The following is a 22,252-nucleotide window of genomic DNA, read 5'->3' as shown; positions in this document are numbered from 1 at the left end:
GGAGAGGGAGAGAGAGAGAGAGAGAGGAGAGGAGAGAGAGAGAGAGAGAGGAGAGAGAAGAGCGTCAGGGATGAAGAAAGTCATAGAAACAGGCTCCGCCTCTGAGCCCGCCCCCAGACGCAGCCCCGCCCTCCGCCGCAGACTGCAGCGTCACCTCCGGCCGCCAGGGGCCGCCATGCGCCGCCGCGTACATCCTGTCCGCTTGGCGGCCTCTCTCTCCCGCCGGTGCGTCGGCCTCTCGCCCTCCCGCCACTGCTGTCGCGCTTCGGCCGCGTCTCGCGCGTGGTTTTTCCTCGTGAGGGACCTCGCGCCGCCGGGCGCGTGCCATCCCCCTGCCTCGCGGCGCGGGGTCTCGCGGGCCCCGCTCCCGCCCTCCGCTCGCCTGGCCCGGACCGGAAGCGGCGCCGCACGGCCTGGGCCTGGCGCGGGGGGCGGGCTCTGGGGCCCGGTCGGACATGGGCAAGAAGCACAAGAAGCACAAGTCGGACCGCCACTTCTACGAGGGTGAGGAGCGCCCGGCCTGCCCGCGCAGCCGCGCCGCCCCTGCCCGCAAGGCCCGACCCGCGGAGATCCCCCGGCGGGGCGGCGTTCGACTCGGGCCTGCCGGCCCCGCCGGGCGTTCGTGGGGCGCTGGGAGGTGGGCGCCCGCCCTTGGTCTGACCCGAGTCAGCCCGCGCCCTGTGCTCTTGTTTCAGAGTACGTGGAGAAGCCCCTGAAGCTGGTCCTTAAAGTGGGAGGAAGCGAAGTCACTGAGCTCTCCACGGGCAGCTCCGGGCACGACTCCAGCCTCTTCGAAGACAGAAGCGACCATGACAAACACAAGGACAGAAAACGGAAAAAGAGGAAGAAAGGAGAGAAGCAGGCTCCAGGGGAGGAGAAGGGGAGAAAACGGAGAAGAGTCAAGGTAAAAGGTGGCTTGTTGCTTATGGCCCCGTCTCCAGCCCCCAGCCGCCGCCTCCTGTGTTCAGTGGGACACCAAGGCGTCTGGGAAGTCTGGCTTTGTGGCGGAGTAAGACAGACCAGAAGCCTGAATCGCCTGGGCGCTCAGCAAGTCTTGTCCTAACCATCCTCCCGAGCACTTGTGCTGTCCCCACACATCCTGTGAGCAGCTGAGTCCTGGTCTTCAGTGGCTGCTTCAAAAGCTGTTTTTATAGTTATCTTGGAAGGGTGAGAAGTTACTGGAAAGCTTGGGAGGTTTGTCAGACGTAGCCGTTCCTCAGAAGTAAAGGCGAACTACAGGTGTCCACGTGTTCTTCTGAAATAAGTTATTTTAATGCCAAATTGAGCTGTCGAGGCGTGATGGCACATGCCTGTAATCTCAGCATGCAGAAGACTGAGGCCAACCTGTGCTGCTGCTTAATGCAAGTGTCTCAAAAAAAAAAAAAAGTCAAGTTTGAGTCTGTTGAAGAGAGCACCTGAAATAACTATAAACCAAGAATGAAAATAAACAACCATTTTTTTAAAGATTTATTTATTTATTTTATGCATATGAGTACACACTGTAGCTGTACAGATAGTTGTGAGTCTTCATCTGGTTGTTGGGAATTGACTTTAGGACCTCTGCTTTAGGCCCTGCTTGCTTAGTCACTGTTCACTCAGGCCCAGAGGTTTATTTTTTTATTATGAATAAGTACACTGTAGCTGTCTTCAGACGCATTAGAAGAGGTCATCAGATCTCATTACAGATGGCTAGGAGCCACCATGTGGTTACTGGGACTTGAACTCAAGACCTTAAGAACAGTCGGTACTCTTACCCGCTGAGCCATCTCACCAGTCCCACCATTTTCATTAAATAGAAAAGAATAAGTAGATGATGTCTTGATTTACCAGATAGGCTGAACAGTGTGAATTAACTTAACTTTCTTCTCAATGGTGAGCCCATCCATATCTGGAATTGTCCTAGAATTCTGCGCCTCCAAAAATCTTAGCTGCTCTCAAGTAGCTTACTAAAATGCATTAGTGCTTTTTGGAAGTCATCCTTTCTGAAGCTTGGTTTTAGAATTTTTCTTTGCTTTGTACAGTCATTGATGAGTAAGCAAGACTTAGAGATTGTCTCTTTAAAATGTCTTAAATTATTTAGGAAGGGAAAAAGAAATGTTTTAAATGTATTCCTTTCTACCCAGATTTTTATGGTCTTTAGCTTGAATATAGCAATAGTCACAGCCTTGGGTCAGGCTGGCTGGGATTTTCATTTCCTAAATTACAAAACCACACAGGCATGAGTCTTTGTTTTAACTGAGGGTTCTGAAAGTGAACATGTAAATTGTTTTACCTGTGAGTTCAACAAGTCTTGTCTTGATTATACTCTTGGGTACTTGGACATCAGGTATGCAGCTGGCATAGAACTCAGTATATATCCGTCATTCTGTTTTGTCCTCTTGCTGGGATTATTGATGTATGCCACCATCCCTAGCTGAGAAGCCTAAGAAAAAAAATTGAACAGGTAGATTCTGGTACGCTTTTTCACATTTAAAAATCTTTGCCCTTGGGTAGACTTCTCATATAGATACAGAGTTTGAGTCAGAATAGAAACTTACATTGAAAGATATTTTCTCTCAGAATTTTAAACTTTAGTGCATGGGGCCGGGTGCATGTGGAGCCCAGAAGGGGGCATCACAATCCTTAGAGCTGGAGTTAAAAGCAGCTGGAAGCTGTCCACTGTAGGCACCAAACTGGAAGAACAAGTGCTCGTAATCGTTGTTTTTTTTTTTTTCTTTTTATTCTTTGTCTTAGGTCTTTTTTGTGTGTGTTGTTAAGAATGTACATCTTAAAAGTATCCAGGTTACATGGGTATTGCTTTGGTGGTCACTGCTTTGCAGTCTGTTCTCAGGTTCTAGTTTGAACCTTTAGGTCAGTAACTCTGGGGTCCCTGACTAGCCAGCCACCTTGGTTGTAACAAGGTCTTCAGATGATTCTAAGGTACAAGTTAGCTTAAGGACCATAATAGGAAGCACACAGCACAGGAGAGACAGGCAGACCTTTAAGTTCATGAGGGCAGCCAGGGCTACACAGAGAGACCTGTCTCAGAAAAAAAAAATGTAAGTCAATAATTATCTCATGTATTTTGTATGTATGTGTTATGATGTTTCTCTAGACTACATACAGAGAAAGATTAGCTGAGAACAGAGGAAACCTTTGGCAAGCTTTTCAAGGTAATAGCTGCTTTCCTAATTGTACCTATTCACCCATCTAACACTGGTTCCCAGCCTGTGGTCTCAATCCCTTTCTGGGTAGAGTTACCCTTTCATAGAGGTCACCTAACAGTCACAGCAAAGTTACAGTTATGAAGTAGCAACGAAAATAATTTCAATGGCAGGCAGTGATGGCGCATGCCTTTAATCCCAGCACTTGGGAGGCAAAGGCAGGCGGATTTCTGAGTTCGAGGCCAGCCTGGTCTACAGAGTGAGTTCCAGGACAGCCAGAGCTATACAGAGAAACCCTGTCTCATAAAACCAAAAAAATGAAAAAAAGAAAAAATAATTTCAATGGCTGGAGGTCACAGTATGAGGAACTGTGTTAAGGGGTCACAGGAAGGTTGAGAAGTACAGGTCTAAAAAGTATCAGTGTCTTTTTACTCCACATTTTTGTAAAAACTTGTTCATACATTTAAATTTTGCCCATTAGAGAGACTTATCGTCCAAATTTTTATTTTATTTTTTCATGTGGATGGGTGTTTTGCTGTGTGTATATTCATATGCCACTGCATGCCTAGTGCCCATTAGAGGGCAAAAGAAGGCATTAGATCCCCTGGATCTGGAGTTGTGAGCCACCCTGTGAATCAAACTCAGGTCCTCTGGAAGAGCAGCAAGTCCTCCTAACTGACTTTTAGTTTTTAAGTTTATAATTCCTAAGTTTGGGAGCCTGTATTAGTTTTCACATCCTTCCTGTGAATTACTATGATGTCTTTTTCATTTGGTTCTTCTCTTTACATGAATTTGTAAACATTTATCTATTCCTGGTCTCCCTTTCATGAGTATTTGTATTTCACATATTTCATCCCAATCTGTAGTTCTATTGAGGCACCCAAGTTTATAAATTAAATTTCAGATTTGGACTAGAGAGACAGCTGTTAAGAGCATTTGCCCTCCTAAGGGACCTGTGTTCTGTTCCCAGCCCTCATATCATGCAGCTCACAACCACCTGTAACTCCAGTTCCAGGATTTCTGAGGCCCTCTTCTGGCCTTTATGAGCACTGCATTCATGTGTTGTCCATGCACATACCTAGGCACACACATACATAAAATAAATACATCTTTTAAGTCAATTTTGTTCTTTAAGAATCAGTCTTTTGGGGCTGGCGAGATGCCTCAGTGGTAAGAGCACCAACTGCTCTTCCAAAGGTCCTGAGTTTAAATCCCAGCAACCACATAGTGGCTCACAACCACCTGTAATGGGATCTGATGCCCTCTTCTGGTGTGTCTGAAGTCAGCTTCAGTGTACTTATTTATAGTAATAAATAAATCTTTGGGCCTGAGTGAGCGGAGTTGACTAGAGCGAACAGAGGTCCAAAAAATTCATTTCCCAACAACCACATGAAGGCTCACAACCATCTGTACAGCTACAGTGTACTCACATAAATAAATAAATAAATAAATAAATAAATAAATAAATAAATCTTTTTAAAAAAAGAATCAGTCTTTTTGGTTTTTTTTAAAGGAAAAAACTCTCCTACTCCTGGGTCTCAGAATTATTTATCTGAATGAAGGTCTGAGGTTTTGCTTTGTACGTTTAAGTCTTTATTGGGAGTTTGTGTGTGTAGGTTGGTGTCCTGTTGTGCTTGTCTGTCCCTGTCCACATCGTCCACACTATGAAGATATTTAGGGCTGTTAAGGTATACTGTCTTTTATAGCTTTGGCTTCCTTGCTTATTTTGTTGCCTATGGCACTGGAAATCAGGCCTTAGCCAAGCCTCCCTGCTGCTGGGCAAGTGCTTTCTCCAGAGAAGTACATCCTCTGCTCCTCCTTATCTCACTGTGACCTTTTTCAAAACTATTCTGTTTCTAATCATTCACTCTCCAGGAAAAAGTATATAATTGGTTTCTTAGATTTCATGGAAAACTGCTAAACAGTTTTGAGTAGTGATACTTGGAATTTGATGGCTTTGGAGAGAACTAACTTGATTAACATGGTACCTGTTCAGGTTTTCTGCTATTTATTGGCCCACTAATATTTTATGATTTTCCCCAGAAGGTTATAGGACTCTTTTAGGTTTGCTTGAAGAATATTGTGTTTGTAAATAGTATTATTTTTCTAATCAGTTATTTCTGTCATAGGAAAATACACTTATTTTCTTTGATGAACTTGGTCACTTTATCCAGTAGATGGCAGCAAAATACACTAAGTTTTCTTAATTTAGACTTTATTATTTTCAGTGATTTTTTTTTCCCTTTGAAACCAAAGTGATATGTATTTAAATATGTTGGTTATGAAATATTTCTAAATTGCTTTCCTTTGTTCTATTTAGGAGGATAAAAAGAAGAGGGATCGAGATCGTGCAGAGAACGAGGCAGACAAAGATCTTCAGTGTCATGTCCCTATAAGATTAGACCTACCTCCTGAGAAGCCTCTCACAAGCTCGTTAGCCAAACAAGAAGGTTGGGGTCACTCTGTCTGAGTGAGGATGGGGAGCTAGAGGGAGAGGAGGGGACTAAGCACTAGCTCCAGTTACAGTGTGATGACTTTATTATAACTTCTGTTATTTCTCTTGCTGCATGAGAGCTCTGAGTTAGCTTCAGTGTTGAGTTGGTATTCTCAGCCTTCAACACTTATGTGATAAGTTGAATTTCTGTGTGAAGTATTTAGTAAGACACAGATGAATTATATAAATAGAAAACTGAAGTGCTAGATTATGCCTTTTTTAACACATGTTCCTATTTGCTTTAGAAGTAGAACAGACACCCCTTCAGGAAGCTTTGAATCAACTCATGAGACAATTGCAAAGGTAAATGTCCCCCCCCCTTTTTTTTTTTTTTTTGCTTTTGAGATGGTAATTAAAAAGGTAATTCAAACCACATCTCTGTCGTATTGTTTGGCCTAAACCCAAACATACTTGATTTGAAAGTAAATTATAAGTACTTTGCCTGGCAACAAAAGTAGTCCCAAGAGGGGACACATCCTCTTATTTGGTCTGTTTTAACTGGCAGTTTGAAGAGCGTATGAAATGGCAAGTTTCTCCTTTCTAAATTAGTTCCTTGTGTTCAAACTTGAAACTAGAGGTTATAAAGTCTAGCTTACTTTTTTCCACTTACAATCTCTTTTTCACACAAATTTTTTTTTGTTTGTTTGGTTTTGGTTTTTTTGATACAGTGTTTCTCTGTGTAGCCCTGGCTGTCCTGGAACTCACTCTGTAGACCAGGCTGGCCTTGAACTCAGAAATCTGCCTGCCTCTGCCTCCCAAGTGCTGGGATTAAAGGTGTGTGCCACCACTACCTGGCCACTCAAGAAGTTTTATGTAGCCTCAAATGGAACATAAAATAGGTAAACAGATCAAACATATAAACAAAAAAGTGTGCAATTTATTTACACTTTGGCTTTAAGACAGGGTCTCTCTACATAGCCCAAGCTCACTGTATAAAGCAGGCTGGCCTTGAACTCCAACCCTCCTGTCTCTGCCTCTACCTTCAGAATTCTGGAGCTAAAGGTGTGCGCCAGCAGGCCTGGTTTGAAATTTATTTAAAGCGTTGTTTGGTGTGCATTGTTAAAGGTGGAAGTGAATTTGCACACTAAGACAGATGTGCTCTCACAATGAACCATGACTTGGCTGAATGGCTGGTAATGTAGGGCATAGAGCTTTCAGCCTTCTCAAGGCTCACCCATATTTTAATTGCTAATTGCCAGTGCTGAGGATGCTGCTTTGCTCTGCACAAAAAGAAGTGTTTCAGGACAATCCAGAAACCATGAAACCAGAATTCACCTTAACACTTTTTATGAAACTTAAAGCAACTCAAATAGCAGTTTTTAAAATCATACATTCTAAGACAATACATTCTATAAAGATCCACTAACCTGACAGCTGCCTGCTGAGGAGTGGTGGTGAGACGCTGTAAGAGTCTATAAGTAAACCACTGTTTCAGTAAGAACTGGAAACCCTGCTTGTCTAATTACAAACAAACATGCTACAGTTGGTAACATAAATACCCGTAAATCTGAGCATTATTTTATACAGCATTTGTTGACATTGTGTGGCATGAATTGCATATATGTGCAAGGGCCAGACTACAGGGAAGTCATGCGACGTAACAGGAAGTGCTCACATACACCTTGGGTTCCGAGAAGTTTGATAGTTAATTTTTGGTTGTACCTTCAGAAACCTTTCTGTACTGCCAAATTTTTCTTGACACCTTCCCCACTCGAGGCTCTGTAATACCATATTGATTCACACCCTATAGTTTAAGAAGCTAGACTGTAGAGCGTGATTCTGGCAATATTAAAAATACCATTGCCATGTACTCAAACCCTAGTACCAATTGAAGCTTGGCTATACCCATGGCTGGTGCCCTTCTTAAGAGGGGCTTAATACAATGAGGTTGAGGTAAGTCTTGCCTCTCCTACTAATTAATTTTTTGAAAGCTCCTCTTCTAATATACAGCTAGAGTTGAGAATGAACTTGTGATAGAAAGCACTGCCTTTTTCTCATATAGGAGTCTGTGGGGTGTGTGTGGGTGCATGGGCTTGCTATATAGCACACGTGTAAATGTCAAAGGACAATTTAGGAGTCAGTTCTCTCCTGCAACCGTATTGATCCTAGGAACTGAACTCAGATCTTTAGGTTTGTTTTTCCAGACAGTTTCCCTATGTAACAACCCAAACTGTTTTGGAACTTGTTTTGTAGACCAGGCTGGCTTTGAACTCAGAGATCTGTCTCCTGAAGATATTCAGTTTCTATTAAAGAAACAGTACCCCTTCTTCCATTATATTCATAAGCTCTGCTCTGTGGCGAGATAACTTTGAAAGAGGAGGTGACCCTGGAGTCGCTGTACATATCTCAGTCACCCTTTTCATTAGGTTGGGATTTCCTCCCACATTTGTCTCATGTATGCTCTGACCTCTTCAATCCTGAGTACTTGCAGAAGGTAGACAAAAGAGAGAGGCTAGGGTCTATAGACTAAGACTCCAGAGTCATCTCAAGGCTCACAGCACAGGAGGGTCACAAATTGCTAACTTCCCAAGGCCACTGCCTCCATCTGGGTGCCTATCTGGAGGGAAAGATAGACAGCCAGAGGGTGCTGCTGCAGAGTAAGCCCAAGCACGCTGGCGGGGGGTGGGGGGGAAAAGGAGCAGAGCAAGAGGACCAGACCCTCTGCCGGTTCCTATCTCTGTTCTCATGTCCAGTCCTAACTCTGTACTGCAGCAGTTCCCACCACAATCCAATAGGAATTTTTAAACTGTCTTGGGGAGTAGGAGGGTCTTCACATGTACGTAATAGAAATATTAATTTATTGGTTGAGAAAATATGTATTGTGGACTAGGTATGCACACCTATTAGGTATAGAACCAGAAAGGTTGTAGGTATATATTCATAGATAAACCAGGCTGAGACCTTTGGTCGAGATTACTCACAGACTCCTCTCAGAGAGGTCCTGAGTCTTAAGAGTACTGCTGTTTAAGGTATCTGACCCCTATTATATTATTTGGTCTTGAGAATCATTTCTATAATTTTTCAATGAGAAGCATGTGCAGATTTATATATGAGAGTTTACATGGTCTGTCTTCTGCTTCTGTACCAGTAGGTTGTGGTAGAAATAAAATATAACATTACTTTTTATATGTCTGCACAGAAAAGACCCAAGTGCTTTCTTTTCATTTCCTGTGACGGATTTTATTGCTCCTGGCTACTCTATGATTATTAAACACCCAATGGATTTTAGTACCATGAAAGAAAAGATCAAGAATAACGACTACCAGTCCATAGAAGAACTAAAGGTAATTGTAATTAGTAATTTTATTTTGTTGTATGAAATAATAGGATCTTGTTTAGCCCAGCCTGGTCTTGAACTTTTTATTCTCCTGCCTCCACTTATAAGAACAAAGATTAATGAGCCACCTGGTCTGGCTCTTAGAGTCTATGTAGAATAGAAAATTATGTTAAAAATCTGCAAGTTTGTATGAGATTTCTAGGATTAACGTAATGGAATCAGAGAACCAACTCCACAGAGTTGTCCCCTGACTTCCACATGTGCCACAGTGGGTAGTGGAACACACACAAGGTAGGTAAATAAGGTGATTTTTTTTTTAAAAAAAATGTATTTAGTTGTGGAACATAGTGGTATACGTCTTTAATCCTGGAACTTGGCAAATGGATCTCTGTCAATTCAAGGCCAGCCTGCCTACAGAGTGAGTTCCAAGACAGACAGAACTATGTGGGGGTCCTGCCTCAAAAAACAAGTAAATAAATACATTTTGTTTATTAATCTGCAAATCTGAGACACTGAGATGGCTAAGGCACTTGCCACAAAAGCCTAGTGGCCTAAATACTTGCTATACAAGTGTGAGGACTTTTCAGTTTGAATCCCTAACACCTACATAAAGCCAGGCCTGACAGCAGGTATCTGTAATCGCAGCACTTTGGGCACGAGGCTGTGTAGAGACAGGTAGATCTCAAGGGCTTGTTGGCCAGGTAGTAGTTGAAATATAGAGCTCTAGGTACACTGAGAGACTGCCTCATAAGCTAAGGGGAGAGAAATACACTGGCACCCACCTCTGGCCTACACACATATATATATAAAATACACACATGTGAATCAGCTAAAATTTATGCAGACTAGTATCTAATTCTTTTCGGTTGTAGTTTTAGGATGTAGGTAATAATACACTTACTTGGAAAACTTTGAATTCCATTATTTTGCTTAATAACGGACATTTTTCCTGACATATTTTCACCTAGTGAAAATTAGTCATACTTTATTTCAAACTTTATTACTCAGTAGAAAAGAATTTTATCTGAGGGGGTTGTTTGTTTATTTGTGTGTTTGTCATCAATCTTTCTCTTGTGGTCTGTCTTAGGGCTTCTATGCCTATGAAGAGATACCATGACCACAGCAACTCTTACAAAGGAAAACATTTAATTACGGCTGGCTTACAGTTTCAGAGGTTTAGTCCATTTTCATCATGGCGAGACATGGGTGGTGAGCGGGCAGACATGGTGCTAGAAAAGGAGCTAAGAGTTCTCACATCTTGATCTGCAGATAGCAGGAGGAGATTGTGACACTAGGCCTAGCTTGAGCACGTAAACCTCAAAGCCAGCCTCCACAGTGGCACCTTCCTCCAACAAGGGGATACTTCCTAATAGTGCCACTCCTTATGGGCCAAGCATGAGTCTATGGAAGCCATTCCTATTCAGACCACCGCATGTTCACAGGAGCTAGTAGAAGTTTGTCGCCTGAGTATGTTTAAGTTAAGGGGTTATTTTAGCCTTCTGGAGTTTTTCACATGTAGAAAACTATGCAGAAACATTGTACTTTTTGAGTGATCAAGTGCCATTACACAAAGTACAGTAATGCCAACTTTCATAGCAGCTCAAATGTAAAGAATCTTAGTCACCTCGGCTAGGGATATAGCTGGTTCCTCGGTCTAAACTCCAGCACCATAAATTACTCTAACAGACAAGACTAACTCACTCTTGCCAGATATAGCTAAGTGTTTACTGAGTGTACATAATAGTCTTACGCCTTACCTTATTATACTCCTCTAACTCACAAAGGATTCTGAGAGGTCTAGAATTTAGCTAAAGTTTTGAGCAGAGCTAAGTGTTCACATATATTTCCATCTGGTGTTAACTTGATCTATTTTTGTTTTAAGTGTTCTGCACTGTCATCACTACTAACCAGTGAGATTTAAATGCTTTTCTTTGGGGTTTGGAGGTTTGTGGGTCATTTCTTTCTAGTTATAGTCCCCCATTTTAACAGTAAGACAGTGGCATGATCACACATGCTTACAGATGTGAAAGTGTCTTACCAGGAAAAAGTGTGGGGCTCATACTTAGGACGTATACATATTTGAAGTGTAAGCCCTAGTGAAGTTCTGATAACTTGGCTACTCTAGTAACTTGTTATAACTCCTTGAGGATACACAGTTTATTTCACATCCACATGGTTTTATAATGTCTGCAAATTATGTTTAATTTATGGTAGTGTCTAAACACTTTAAAGTAATATAAATATTTTAATGTTTTTATCAATTTATTTGCATTTGGCAGGAAGAAAATTTGTTGGAATTTAATTCTGGCCCCACTTTTTAATTAAAATTTGAAGTGAAATATTTAATTCATAAATAGAAACAAAATTATCTTAAAAGCTAAACTAAGGCTAATATTACTAATCATATGAGCTATCTAGCTTGAATTATTTAATTTGAGAGAAATATTTTCTTCAAATTGTATATGTATATAATTGTTTTTTATTTTGTTTTGTTTTGTTTTGTTTTGAGACAGGGTTTCTCTGTGTAACCTGGCTATCCGGAACTCACTCTGTAGACTCACAAAGAACCCCCTGCCTCTGCCTCTGCCTCCTGCCTCCTGCCTCCTGCCTCCTGCCTCCTGCCTCTCTAGTACTGGGATTAAAGGCATGTGTGACCACTGCCTGGATGCTATTTAATAAATGATGACAGAAAAAGATGTCTTCTTTAGTTTATGTTTTTTTCCAAAGTTTTCCAGGGCCTACAAAGACTAAAGAGTTTGTTTCTAATGCCTTTTTTCTCTTACTATTCCCTTTGTAGGATAACTTCAAACTAATGTGTACTAATGCAATGATTTACAATAAGCCAGAGACCATTTATTATAAAGCTGCAAAGAAGCTGTTGCACTCAGGGATGAAAATTCTCAGTCAGGTAAAGAAACTCTCAAACAATAATGAATACTATCAAACTGTGTTTGCTAAAGTTATGTGTTCCTCGTTGCCAAGTCATATGAAAGTAGTGAGAAATTAGGAGAAATTTTATATCAAGAAAAGCTAGGAAGGTGGTCATAGTCATTTATTTTTCAAAAGTTATATTATTACGCGTATTTATGTATTAGTGTATGTGTATGTGTGTGTATGTGTTTGAGTATGTACATATGCACACCTGCTCACCCGCCTACCGCCCTTTGAGTGTGGAAGTCAGAGAACAAAATAAATGTAGGGAGTCCGTTCTCTCCTGATATGTGGATCCCAAGGATTAAACTCAGATGGTCAGCCTTGGTAGCAAGTGCTTAATCTGCTGAGCCATGTCACCAGCCTTCCTTTTTGTTTTTAAAGACAGTTTTATGTAGCCAAGGCTAGCCGTGAATAAACCACTTAGCCAAGGATGATGGTCTTTCTGCCTTCACCTCCTAAGGACTGAGGTTAGTCATATGCTGCCACTCCCAGTTTTATTCAGTGCTGGAACTCAAACTTGGGGCATGTGAGGCAAGCACTCTGACACCTGAGATACATCCCCAGCCTCTCCTTGTAATTATTTCCCTATAGGCTCTTGACAGACTTACTTTGTTGTGGGAGAAATAGCAGCCTGACTTTCAGAATAAAAGTGGGTAAAGTAGGAGTTGTTTTAGGAGAAAAGTGCTATTTCCCTTAGTGGTGGAATCTAGTGTTCTGATCAGCCCTGCACTTGTAGTAAGAAACAAAATACACAAATGAGAAATAATTTGCAATTTTTCAAAGCTGCTTCTACAAGAGCAGTTCCTACCTTGAAGGGTGATAATTAATGCAAAACAAAGAATGTGAGCTACTGGATGGGAGGCAGAGGCAGGCCGATCTCTTGAGTTCAAAGCTAGCCTGGCCTGCAGAGTGAGTTCCAGGACAGCTGGGGCTACACAGGGTAGTCCTTTTATGTGAGCCATCATCCTGCTGCAGGAAAGAGCTTAAACTGTGCTGCACATAAATTGTGGCAATAAAGTGTGTGAGTCTACCCATAAGGAAGGGGACCTTAATCCTAGCTTCCAAAGTGACTTGTAGCATGACTTCAGATTCCGATAGGGAAGAGAATGGAGTGAGTAGCCAGACAGAGGAGGGTTACACCAAGAAGAATGGAGTTTCAGTGTGATACAGAGACTGGTAGGAGAAAGGAATCACAATGAGAAACTTAAGCTCAGGCGTGGGGCAATTAAGGGATGGCAAAGTTCATCATATGCATTCTCTTATGTTTTCTGAGTCACCTGTATTCAGTTTCTGCAGCTGACAAAAGGCTTGGGTATGCAGACGTCTGGGTGTCTGTAAGCTTGGTTCTGAGGGGTTCATGTGAATTGATGATTAACCTTACATTCTTAATATTTAGACAGCATCAATTCCCACTCACTTATGTTTAGCAAAATTTGTGAAGGAGAATGTAAAATGTTTTGTTTCTTACAGAAAGGTTCCCCGAAGCTAGAGTAGAACAGATCTGCTTGTTGTAGAAGTATAGTTTGCAAATAGTCTTCATTCACTATATAATAAGTATGAGATAGGGAGGGTGGTGTAGAGAGCAGAGAGTATGTGTTTTGTTGGTTTTTGTTTAGTGACTGGCCTCTCTATGAGGCTGTCCTGGGCTTGTGATGTAAACTAGGATAGCTTTGAACTCATAGAGATCTGCCTGCCTGTCTCCTGAGTGCGGGGATTAAAGGTGAGTGCCACCATACCCACTGAGTAATGAATTTCCAAGGAAAATTCTAGTGGTGTTTTTTTAGTTTTTTTCTTTTCTTTTAATCAGTTCTGATTTGCCACTGTTTTCTCTAAATACTATAATCAGCGTAACAAGTAAAACGCTTCAATATCTTACAAAGTTTATTGGAAGCAGGGATTAGCCTGTCCCCTTTTTCTTCTCTCTCCTTGTCTTGCTTTTTTAAGATGTCTTGGAGCTGTAACCCTTCTGTGTCCCACCCTCTTTTGACTTCCATCCTAAATGGAAGAGATCCATACAACAGTGGTTTATAAATCTTTAAATTTAGACTTTGTGAGTTAACACAACTTAGTCTAGCAGTGTAGACTCCCAAAAGAGACAAGAGTCTACACTCCTTTCCATGAATGGTATCTTTTCAAAGATAGATCTTGTGTGAGTACTCATTGAAAAAATGGTAACAGTCGTCACTTTTTCCATTACACCCAAATATTAGTACTTAATACATGTGCTATTTTTATAAAGAATTGATAGCCAGGCATGGGAATATAATCTTAACGCTTGGGAGATGGAAGGAGGATCAGGAGTTTGAGGCCAGTGTGGGCTACATAGTGAGGTACTTGTCTCTTAAAATAGCAACAGAAAGCAAAGGAAGGCTCACTGTAAATACTTGAGTAGAATGCTAAACTCTGGTACTCATAGCAGTATTTGTAGTATGGTGGCCTTGGAATCTGATTAGTGAAGTGTTTGTTCCTGCCATTTAGAAGCTGGTGGCCTTTCTCAGCTCTTCTGTAGATTGTGTTGGTGCTGAACTCAAGAGTTATCTGGTACAGAGAAAAGCACTATCAAGTGTTAGGACTCTTAAGACTTGCTTGAGACTGGCTTGAGGCCAGGATTTAATGAAACTATCTTGAAAAGATTATATTAAACAGCATGCTTATGTGAAGACATGGTTCCCAAAAAGAAAAGAAAAAAAATGCATTGCTTTCAAAGTAAAATTCAGTTTTTTTCTGTGGCATTTCTAAATTTAGAATTTTTTTCTTGTTTATACTTTAGTATTAGGCACACTACATTTACCAATATCTCTAAATGTTTTTATTATATTTGGTGCTTTACAAAATTGTGGAATAGAAATTAAGAACTTACTGTGAGAATATTGTGATCTAAGTCAGTGTAGCTGTTTATCAAGTGCTAAGGATCCTCAGATAAATAGATATGACCTCAGTGATAGTGAATAGTCAATTCATTGTTTAGAAGTATAGAGTAAAATAGCAGTTTTAAAAGCATAGTAAGTAGGGTTTTTCTGTTTTAATGATACTATTCAGTTTGGCACTGATTCAGAAAAATTGTCAAATACTAGTACAAACTGATAAAGGCTTCCTGGAAGACAGTTTGGCAATACATATCCCTTCACCCTCCACTGTAGGAATATGCACTGAAGAAATAAATGAGAGGCTCTGAGAGAGGTTTATTGGCAATGTTTATTGGGAATCTGAGAGTCTAAATATCTAGTCATATGTTTTTAGTTGACTATTACATATTGTGATTATTAGAAAGCATCCTAAAGACTATATAAGGATATGGAGAACAAATTATTCACCAAATATTGAGTATGCACTCAGTTTGCTGAAAATATACCATGCTTAGAAGAGAGAATTGAAATGCTAGCTTCGAGCACTGCTGCTCTCTGGAAGATTGGGAGCGAGTTTGTACTTGGCCTCTATCGTGTCTTCATTGATTAATAGTCTGATGCATCACACCATAGTTTTATAGTTACTTTAAAAGCCAAAGGGGATGGAGACAGCTCAGTTGGCTCAGTACTTTGCAAAGCATGCACTAAGCCCTGGGTTCAATCCTCAGTACTGCATAAAACAGGAGGGCAGGGCAGAGAGGAGGATCAAGAGCATCTTCAGCTACATGATGAGTTTGAGGCCACCCTGAACTGTATGAGACCCTGTTTTACCCCAGTAAAAACAGCAGGCGTCACGCTCCAGGGTATCTCTCATTGGCTGTACCACTCATTCAGTGAGAAGAGCCCTGGGGGTTAGGCATTATTTCTCTGGCCTTCAGGAGTCACTCAATTTCTGGACTATGTTGTTAGAGTCCTGTCCTTTCCAGTCTGTTATTCCACCAGAGCTTTCCATGCCACTTCAGTGCAGAGCTCAGAAGGTTGCACTTCTCGTTTATCTGGAGGGAACTCTCAGAGGCAAAAGGCAGAGCAGTCTATAGGAACAGATTCGTCCTCTTTAAAATATGCCCAGACACCTCAAAACCTTAACAAATGAAAATTTCACAGCACATTATTGCAGTGGAAAATTAAGCATATGCTTTACAAAATAGGAGCCAAGTTGGGGTTTTTTTGGTTTTTGGTTTTTTGGTTTTCTGGTTAGCGAGAACATTATGTACTATGAAAAAGAAAGCATGCTAGCAACTTTCCCCCAACGTATGTTGTTTTCACACAACGAAATGCTAATCATTGGTAATTCCCCATAGGATTCCAGAATATAAAGGTCCTTTACGTGTTCCAGATTTTCAGTCACTCTTAGCCTTCAAAAGATAAAAACCTGTATTTCTTAATCCAAGTCTCACTTTGTCCCCTGTTCACTTTTTCATGCTATGGTACAGTTGTAAAGCCTCCTTTTAGATTGGAGATTGTTTGTTTGAATTTCATCCTTTGGTGTACTCACACTTGTTTTTCTTCCCTCCTTAATATTGCAGACTCTAATGGCAGAGGTGCATTGCTCAGTGACAATCATTCAGTAAATATTTTTTAATATTTTTAGGAGAGAATTCAGAGCCTAAAGCAGAGTATAGACTTCATGGCAGACTTGCAGAAAACTCGGAAGCAGAAAGACAGAACAGATGCCTGTCAAAGTGGGGAGGACAGTGGCTGCTGGCAGCGAGAGAGGGACGACTCTGGAGATGCTGAAACACAAGCCTTCAAAAGCCCCACTAAGGACAATAAAAGGTATTGTGCTTGGAATATGAGTTACTATATTTTAAGCAAGATAGGAATATTGATTCAAGTTTGACTTGGGATACCTAGTCCCCATGAGTCAGTACTTCCTTTCTTGATGTCAAAGTACATTTGAATACTCTGATACCCTCTTGTCATATAGAGCACTATGCAGAATTGACCAAACACCTCATAGATCAGTTCTGAATAAACATTTTTATTAGGTTTTTGTTTTGTTTTGTTTTGTTTTTTTCGAGACAGGGTTTCTCTGTGTAGCCTTGGCTGTCCTGGAACTCACTCTGTAGGCCAGGCTGGCCTCGAACTCAGGAATCTGCCTGCCTCTGCCTCCCAAGTGCTGGGATTAAAGGCGTGCACCACGACCGCCCAGCATTTTTATTAGTTTTAAGACAGCAGATTAAGGAGTTACAGTGTCAGGGGGTTCATTTCAATAGAACAATTGTGTAGCCCTAATATAAACAGTGTTTTATATAACTTCACTCCATAAAGACTGAGGGGTTTGTAAGTTGGGCTGACACTGAAGAGCTGCTGGTCCTAGTATCTGGGCAGGCCTCTGGTATGGCTGGACACTATGGTCTGTGCTATCCACCCACACACACCACTGTTACCTGGGCCCCTTGCTGCCATCCATACTAGAGAGTTAAAATTAACAGTTTGGGTTTCTGCTCTCATAGTGCAAAGAAAATTTAACTTCAAAATAGTATTTGAATTAAAATTTATTTTCATGATTGTACCCATAAAAAAATGCATGAGAAGTAATACTAGGGCTCTTTGTGAGGTTGCTGGGGAGTGATGCTTTAATCAGTGACTGTAGGACAAATATCTCCATTGAACTGTACTCATCTTTGGGATGCCTTTTAATATTTTTCATCTTATCTAGCTACTTCTTTTTAACTTTGTATTAACGTGTATTAGGAAAGACAAAGATGTGCTTGAAGACAAATGGAGAAGCAGCAACTCAGAAAGGGAGCATGAGCAGATTGAGCGCGTTGTCCAGGAATCGGGAGGCAAGCTAACTCGGCGCCTGGCAAACAGTCAGGTGAGGGCTTCCTTCCTTCCACCCACTAGCTGCATCTCTCAAACCAGTAGCCTTTTGATTCCTTGTGTGCTCACTGTACCTGCCATATTGCTTTCCATCACTACAGTACTCACAGAAGAGTAGTAAAGTGTGACAGTCCTGCTCTCTAGTGCTGGGTGCTTTGCCTCAAGGAAAGTGAGAATAAGAACTCTTTTTTTTTAAGACAAAGTATCACTTATGAAGACCAGACTGACATTGAAGTCATTATCTAATTGTCTCAGCCACTTGTAATGTTGGAATTGCAAGTGTGCACTGCTATGCTGTCTTTAAACAACTTACATTTTGGTCTTTGGAACTTATGCTGTATTGATTATATTTGTTTTATAACCAAATAGATTCATATATGGGAACCCCCTCCAACCCCTAGCAGATTGTGAGTTTGTTGTAGTTTTGATAATTTTGGGAGTTCTTTGTTTTATGGTATGGGAGAACTAATGGGCCACATAGCTTTTCAAAATAAGATTTCCTCATCTTCTATTTCTCTAGCCTGCCAGTATCTTGTAGACATAGCTATGAAAGTCAGTATTCTGAATTAATGATGCTAGCCTGTGGCATTCATTTGATGGCTACTGTTCTGTATGTCTAAGATGTGTTAAACTTTATTCCACCTGATACTTCTGTCATTTCAGTGTGAGTTTGAAAGAAGAAAACCAGATGGGACAACAACACTGGGGCTTCTCCACCCTGTGGATCCCATTGTGGGAGGTAGGTCTGCAATTTAAGACTCTGTGAACCTGGTACTGTATGCAAAGGACAGGAAAACTGGCATGTTAGTCAGACTTTGCTTTTCACAGAATACCTGCCAAACAGCTCCCAGGAAAAACCACTTCTTATTACTTGGCTACACAATTTAAGAGGATCCTTGGTTCCATTGATTGTGAGCTTCTGCAGGGTAGCATAGGTGGTGGGAGCATGCAATAGCAGCTACTCCCTAATGGGGAACAGGAGAACAAGGACAAGATCTTCCTCAAGTTTAGAACTTCCCAAAGGAGATGTGTGTAGACTTTTAGTACACCCTTTTTGAGAAGCATTTCATGTCCAAACCATTAACACAAGGGTCACATTCTAAAGCAACCTGAATACTAATAAATCCAACTATTAACCACTAGAAACTTGTCTGGGTGTTGTGTGTTGTGCATTTTATGGTAACAACTAGCTTAGCTTCTACATAGGTTAATTTGTTTAATAAATAATGCTGTCATGAGAAGACTAGTAGGAAAGTAGAAGTGGAGAATAACAGAATCCCTACATTTAGGAAGTAATGTCCAGTAGTCACTGTTTGCTATGGGTAAGTCACTGTCTTTGGAACGCAATGTAAGTTAAGCAAGATGTATGAATGGAAGCAAATGAGACAAGTCCCTTCCCCTAATACTTGTGTAGTGAGAGAGTAAGAGATGTCTACTGTGACTTTAGTACTCCATAAATGTCTGTCTGCAGTCAGAGGACTAGCTCAGCCATAATTGTATCTAAGGGAGGGGGTGGCTGCCTAACATTTGATAGGAAGGGAGGTCTTCCTTAAGGAGATATTTAGGTTGATGTTATAAGGGAGCAGCTAAAGGATTGGAAGAATAGCTATGGTACCTCTGGTGAGAAGCCTTGAAGGAAAGGAAGAGCTTGATACATTTGGAAAAGGAAGGGGTAAGCACTACATTTAATGACCTGGACCAGCTCAGTTAATAGAGAATGCTAACTGGCTTGCCATGCCCAGTCCCATAGAAACTAGGTATGCGGGTAAATGTCTCTAGTCACAGTGTGTGGAATATAGAAGTAGAAAATCAAGAGTTTAAGGTCATCCCTAAACAGTATTTCAAAGCCAACCTAGGCTACATGATAACCTAGCTCAAAGAGTGTTGGTGTCATCCAGTCTGTTGAGGCTATTTTTAATAAAAATTTATTTTTAGAAGTATAACATGATGATAAAGAATGCCACAAGGCAGTGCAGTATAGTGAAGATGACCAGGTTTATGGTCTGAGCCACATTCCTTTCTGAGTTTAGATTTTCTTAGCTTAAAAATAGAGCACCATGCAGTAGTGGCACACTCCTTTAATCCCAGCACTTGGGAGGCAGAGGCAGACCGATCTCTGAGTTTGAGGCCAGCCTGGTCTACAGTGAGAGTTCAGGATAGCCAGAGATACATATTAAAGTTCCTCCATCATTGTGCTCAGGGTTTTCTTTCTATCCTAGAGCCAGGCTACTGCCCTGTGAGACTGGGGATGACAACTGGAAGACTGCAGTCTGGAGTGAACACCCTGCAGGGGTTCAAAGAGGATAAAAGGAACAGAGTAACCCCAGGTGAGGCTACTCCCTGTCTCAGGGAGTGGGAAGAGAAACAGTAATTGTTATTCATTGTTTCGTTCACAAGCTTTCTTGGTGGCATTTTTGCAATAGAAATTCATCACCAGCTTCAGAAGCAACTAGAAAATTGGCTATTAGGATGCAGAGTTTCTTTCTCCTCTGTAGTAGTAGTCACTGTGTCAGTGCTCTTCTGTGCAGGTATCCCCTTTATCCAACCTCAACATACTCACCCAAACAGCTCAGGAAAGGGCAGAATGACAGGCTTTCTTTAAACAGTGCAATATAACAGTTACTTGTATCACACTGGATTTCCCAAGTTGCCTAAATATGGTTTGATGTGTACTAGAGGACATCTGTGGAGGGAGAGGCTACAGTAGTCCCCAAGTATGCTGAGGGATGACTGTACCTGTTGGGAGTGTTCTTAGACTTGTGATACAGGTCAGTGAAGTTAGAAGGCATTGTCTTTTAATAAAGCCAAAATGTTTCTGATGATTTTAAACGATACTATAGTATTCATTTTTTTTGACAGTATTATACTTGAATTATGGACCCTACAGTTCTTATGCCCCACATTATGACTCTACATTTGCCAATATCAGCAAAGATGATTCTGATTTAATCTACTCAACATATGGGGAAGACTCTGACCTTCCAAACAACTTCAGGTAAGCACCCAGTTAATACCCTGAACATGCTTTTTTTGTGAATATTAATGAATGGTTTATAGATACACTTATAAAGTTATCTAAATGATAGAAAATGTGTTCAGTAATCTTTTAGAGAGAACATATCTTCTTAAAATTGGCCCCTGTATTAAAAAATTAGTATTTTTAATACCTTTTATTTGAAGATTTATTTATTTTATTATGTGTATGAGTGTTTTGCCTGAATGTATGTATGTGCAGCACATACATACCAGCCTGTTACTGGAGTTGTGTTGCAGGATATTTGATCACATTGTGAACCCCACTATTGTGTTATTTACTGAAAAAAGTTGTTTCTAGTTGTGGTGTGGCTCAGCTCTTAGCATACATTTTTAATCCCAAACAGTGAAGGTAAAGTTAGTTGGTAGAAGGAAGTAGCCATGTTTGAAAATGATGTATAATTGAGAGGCAGACAAACTGACAAACTAGAGAAATATTTGACAGAATAGAATATGCCCAACTCTCACGAGAACAGAAGAAAGGGAAGCTACTTAAGAGAGCAATGCAGGCAGAGAAGAGGAAGAAGAAAGAAGTAGGAAGAGCCAGTTTTCCCAGGAGAGGTTTACAGAGACAGGTTGAAGAGAGGACAAGCTAGACACAGGTGAAAACAGAACGAACCAAAGAAGGAGGAGCCAGAAGATTAGACTAGATTGCCAAAGTTAGTATGAGGCCAAGCAGAACAATTTAGGAGAAGCCAAGAGAGAGAAGACTGATTGAATCAGTTAATGTGTAGAGCAGTTGAGCCAGAACAGCTAAATTGAATCAGCCAGCCAGAACTCAGAAAGAACAAGAAGGCTGAGGTTATTCAGCAGTGAGTCTCAGAGGCCGAAAACATTCTATGGAGGCTAGAAGCTTCCGGGACTGGGCCTAGGTTAGCAGACAAGAGGCAGTAAGCCTCAGGGATGAAAAGTACTACAGGAGAGTAAAAGATAAATCTACAGAGGTGGACAGAAAAGGGCATCAGATTCCCTGGGACTGGAGTTACAGACACTTGTCACCTGCATTGTGGGTCAAATCCAGGTTCTCAATTTTCTTTTTTGTTTTGTTTGTTGTTTGTGTTTTGTTTTGTTTTGTTTTGCAGGAGGTAGGAGATGTGGGTGGTGTTTGGAGGTTTTTGTTGTTTTTTAAAAACAGTTTTACTGTAGCCTTGACTACATACTCTGTAGACCAAATTGACCTAAAACCCAGAGATCTGGTTGCCTCAGCCTCCAGAGTGCTAGGATTAAAAGTATATGCCACCATGCCTGGCTACAGAAAAACCTTTTTCTTTTTTCTTTCTTTTTTTTTTTTTCTTTTGGTTTGGTTTGGTTTGGTTGGTTTGGTTTGGTTTTGATTTTTCAGGACAGGGCTTCTCTGTGTAGTCCTGGCTGTCCTGGAACGCACTCTGTAGACCAGGCTGGCCTTGAACTCAGAAATTCACCTGCCTCTGCCTCCCAAGTGCTGGGATTAAAGGCATGCGCCATCACTGCTCGGCTCAGATAAACCTTTTTAAAGGTGTTCCTGATATTCAAGTTCAGGAGCTTCTTCTATTGTAAGACATTGCATGTCAGTTATGTTTCAGTCTTGATTCACTAAAGAACTCACAAAGCATTTTCCCTCAGTCTTGAAATATAGAATGTGATGGCTTAGTTTCTAAAG

The 22,252-nt window shown here is 41.1% G+C and overlaps 1 protein-coding gene across 3 annotated transcripts in view; it reads left to right on the top strand.

Annotated features, from left to right (window-relative positions):
- The first annotated feature begins 181 nt into the window (after window positions 1–181).
- The window catches only part of Brd7 (bromodomain containing 7), a 30,825-nt gene continuing 8,754 nt past the window's right edge, over window positions 182–22,252 (top strand). For 2 of the 3 annotated variants that reach the window (XM_031340780.1, XM_031340778.1), the window contains exons 1-11: window positions 182–504; window positions 696–904; window positions 5,464–5,593; window positions 5,883–5,940; window positions 8,777–8,921; window positions 11,712–11,822; window positions 16,346–16,530; window positions 17,452–17,575; window positions 18,244–18,319; window positions 19,800–19,907; window positions 20,440–20,575. In XM_031340780.1, the coding sequence (XP_031196640.1) occupies window positions 456–504; window positions 696–904; window positions 5,464–5,593; window positions 5,883–5,940; window positions 8,777–8,921; window positions 11,712–11,822; window positions 16,346–16,530; window positions 17,452–17,575; window positions 18,244–18,319; window positions 19,800–19,907; window positions 20,440–20,575 (1,331 nt within the window). In that variant the 5' untranslated portion in view covers window positions 182–455. The remainder of the gene's footprint in view (window positions 505–695; window positions 905–5,463; window positions 5,594–5,882; window positions 5,941–8,776; window positions 8,922–11,711; window positions 11,823–16,345; window positions 16,531–17,451; window positions 17,576–18,243; window positions 18,320–19,799; window positions 19,908–20,439; window positions 20,576–22,252) is intronic. The other variant, XM_031340779.1, reaches the window with a different exon arrangement.

This window comes from Mastomys coucha, unplaced genomic scaffold, assembly GCF_008632895.1.
Source record: "Mastomys coucha isolate ucsf_1 unplaced genomic scaffold, UCSF_Mcou_1 pScaffold22, whole genome shotgun sequence".
In the NCBI taxonomy this organism is placed as follows: domain Eukaryota; kingdom Metazoa; phylum Chordata; class Mammalia; order Rodentia; family Muridae; genus Mastomys; species Mastomys coucha.
The sequence above is the reverse complement of the archived record's forward strand: the minus strand, read 5'-3'. Positions and strand labels throughout refer to the sequence as shown.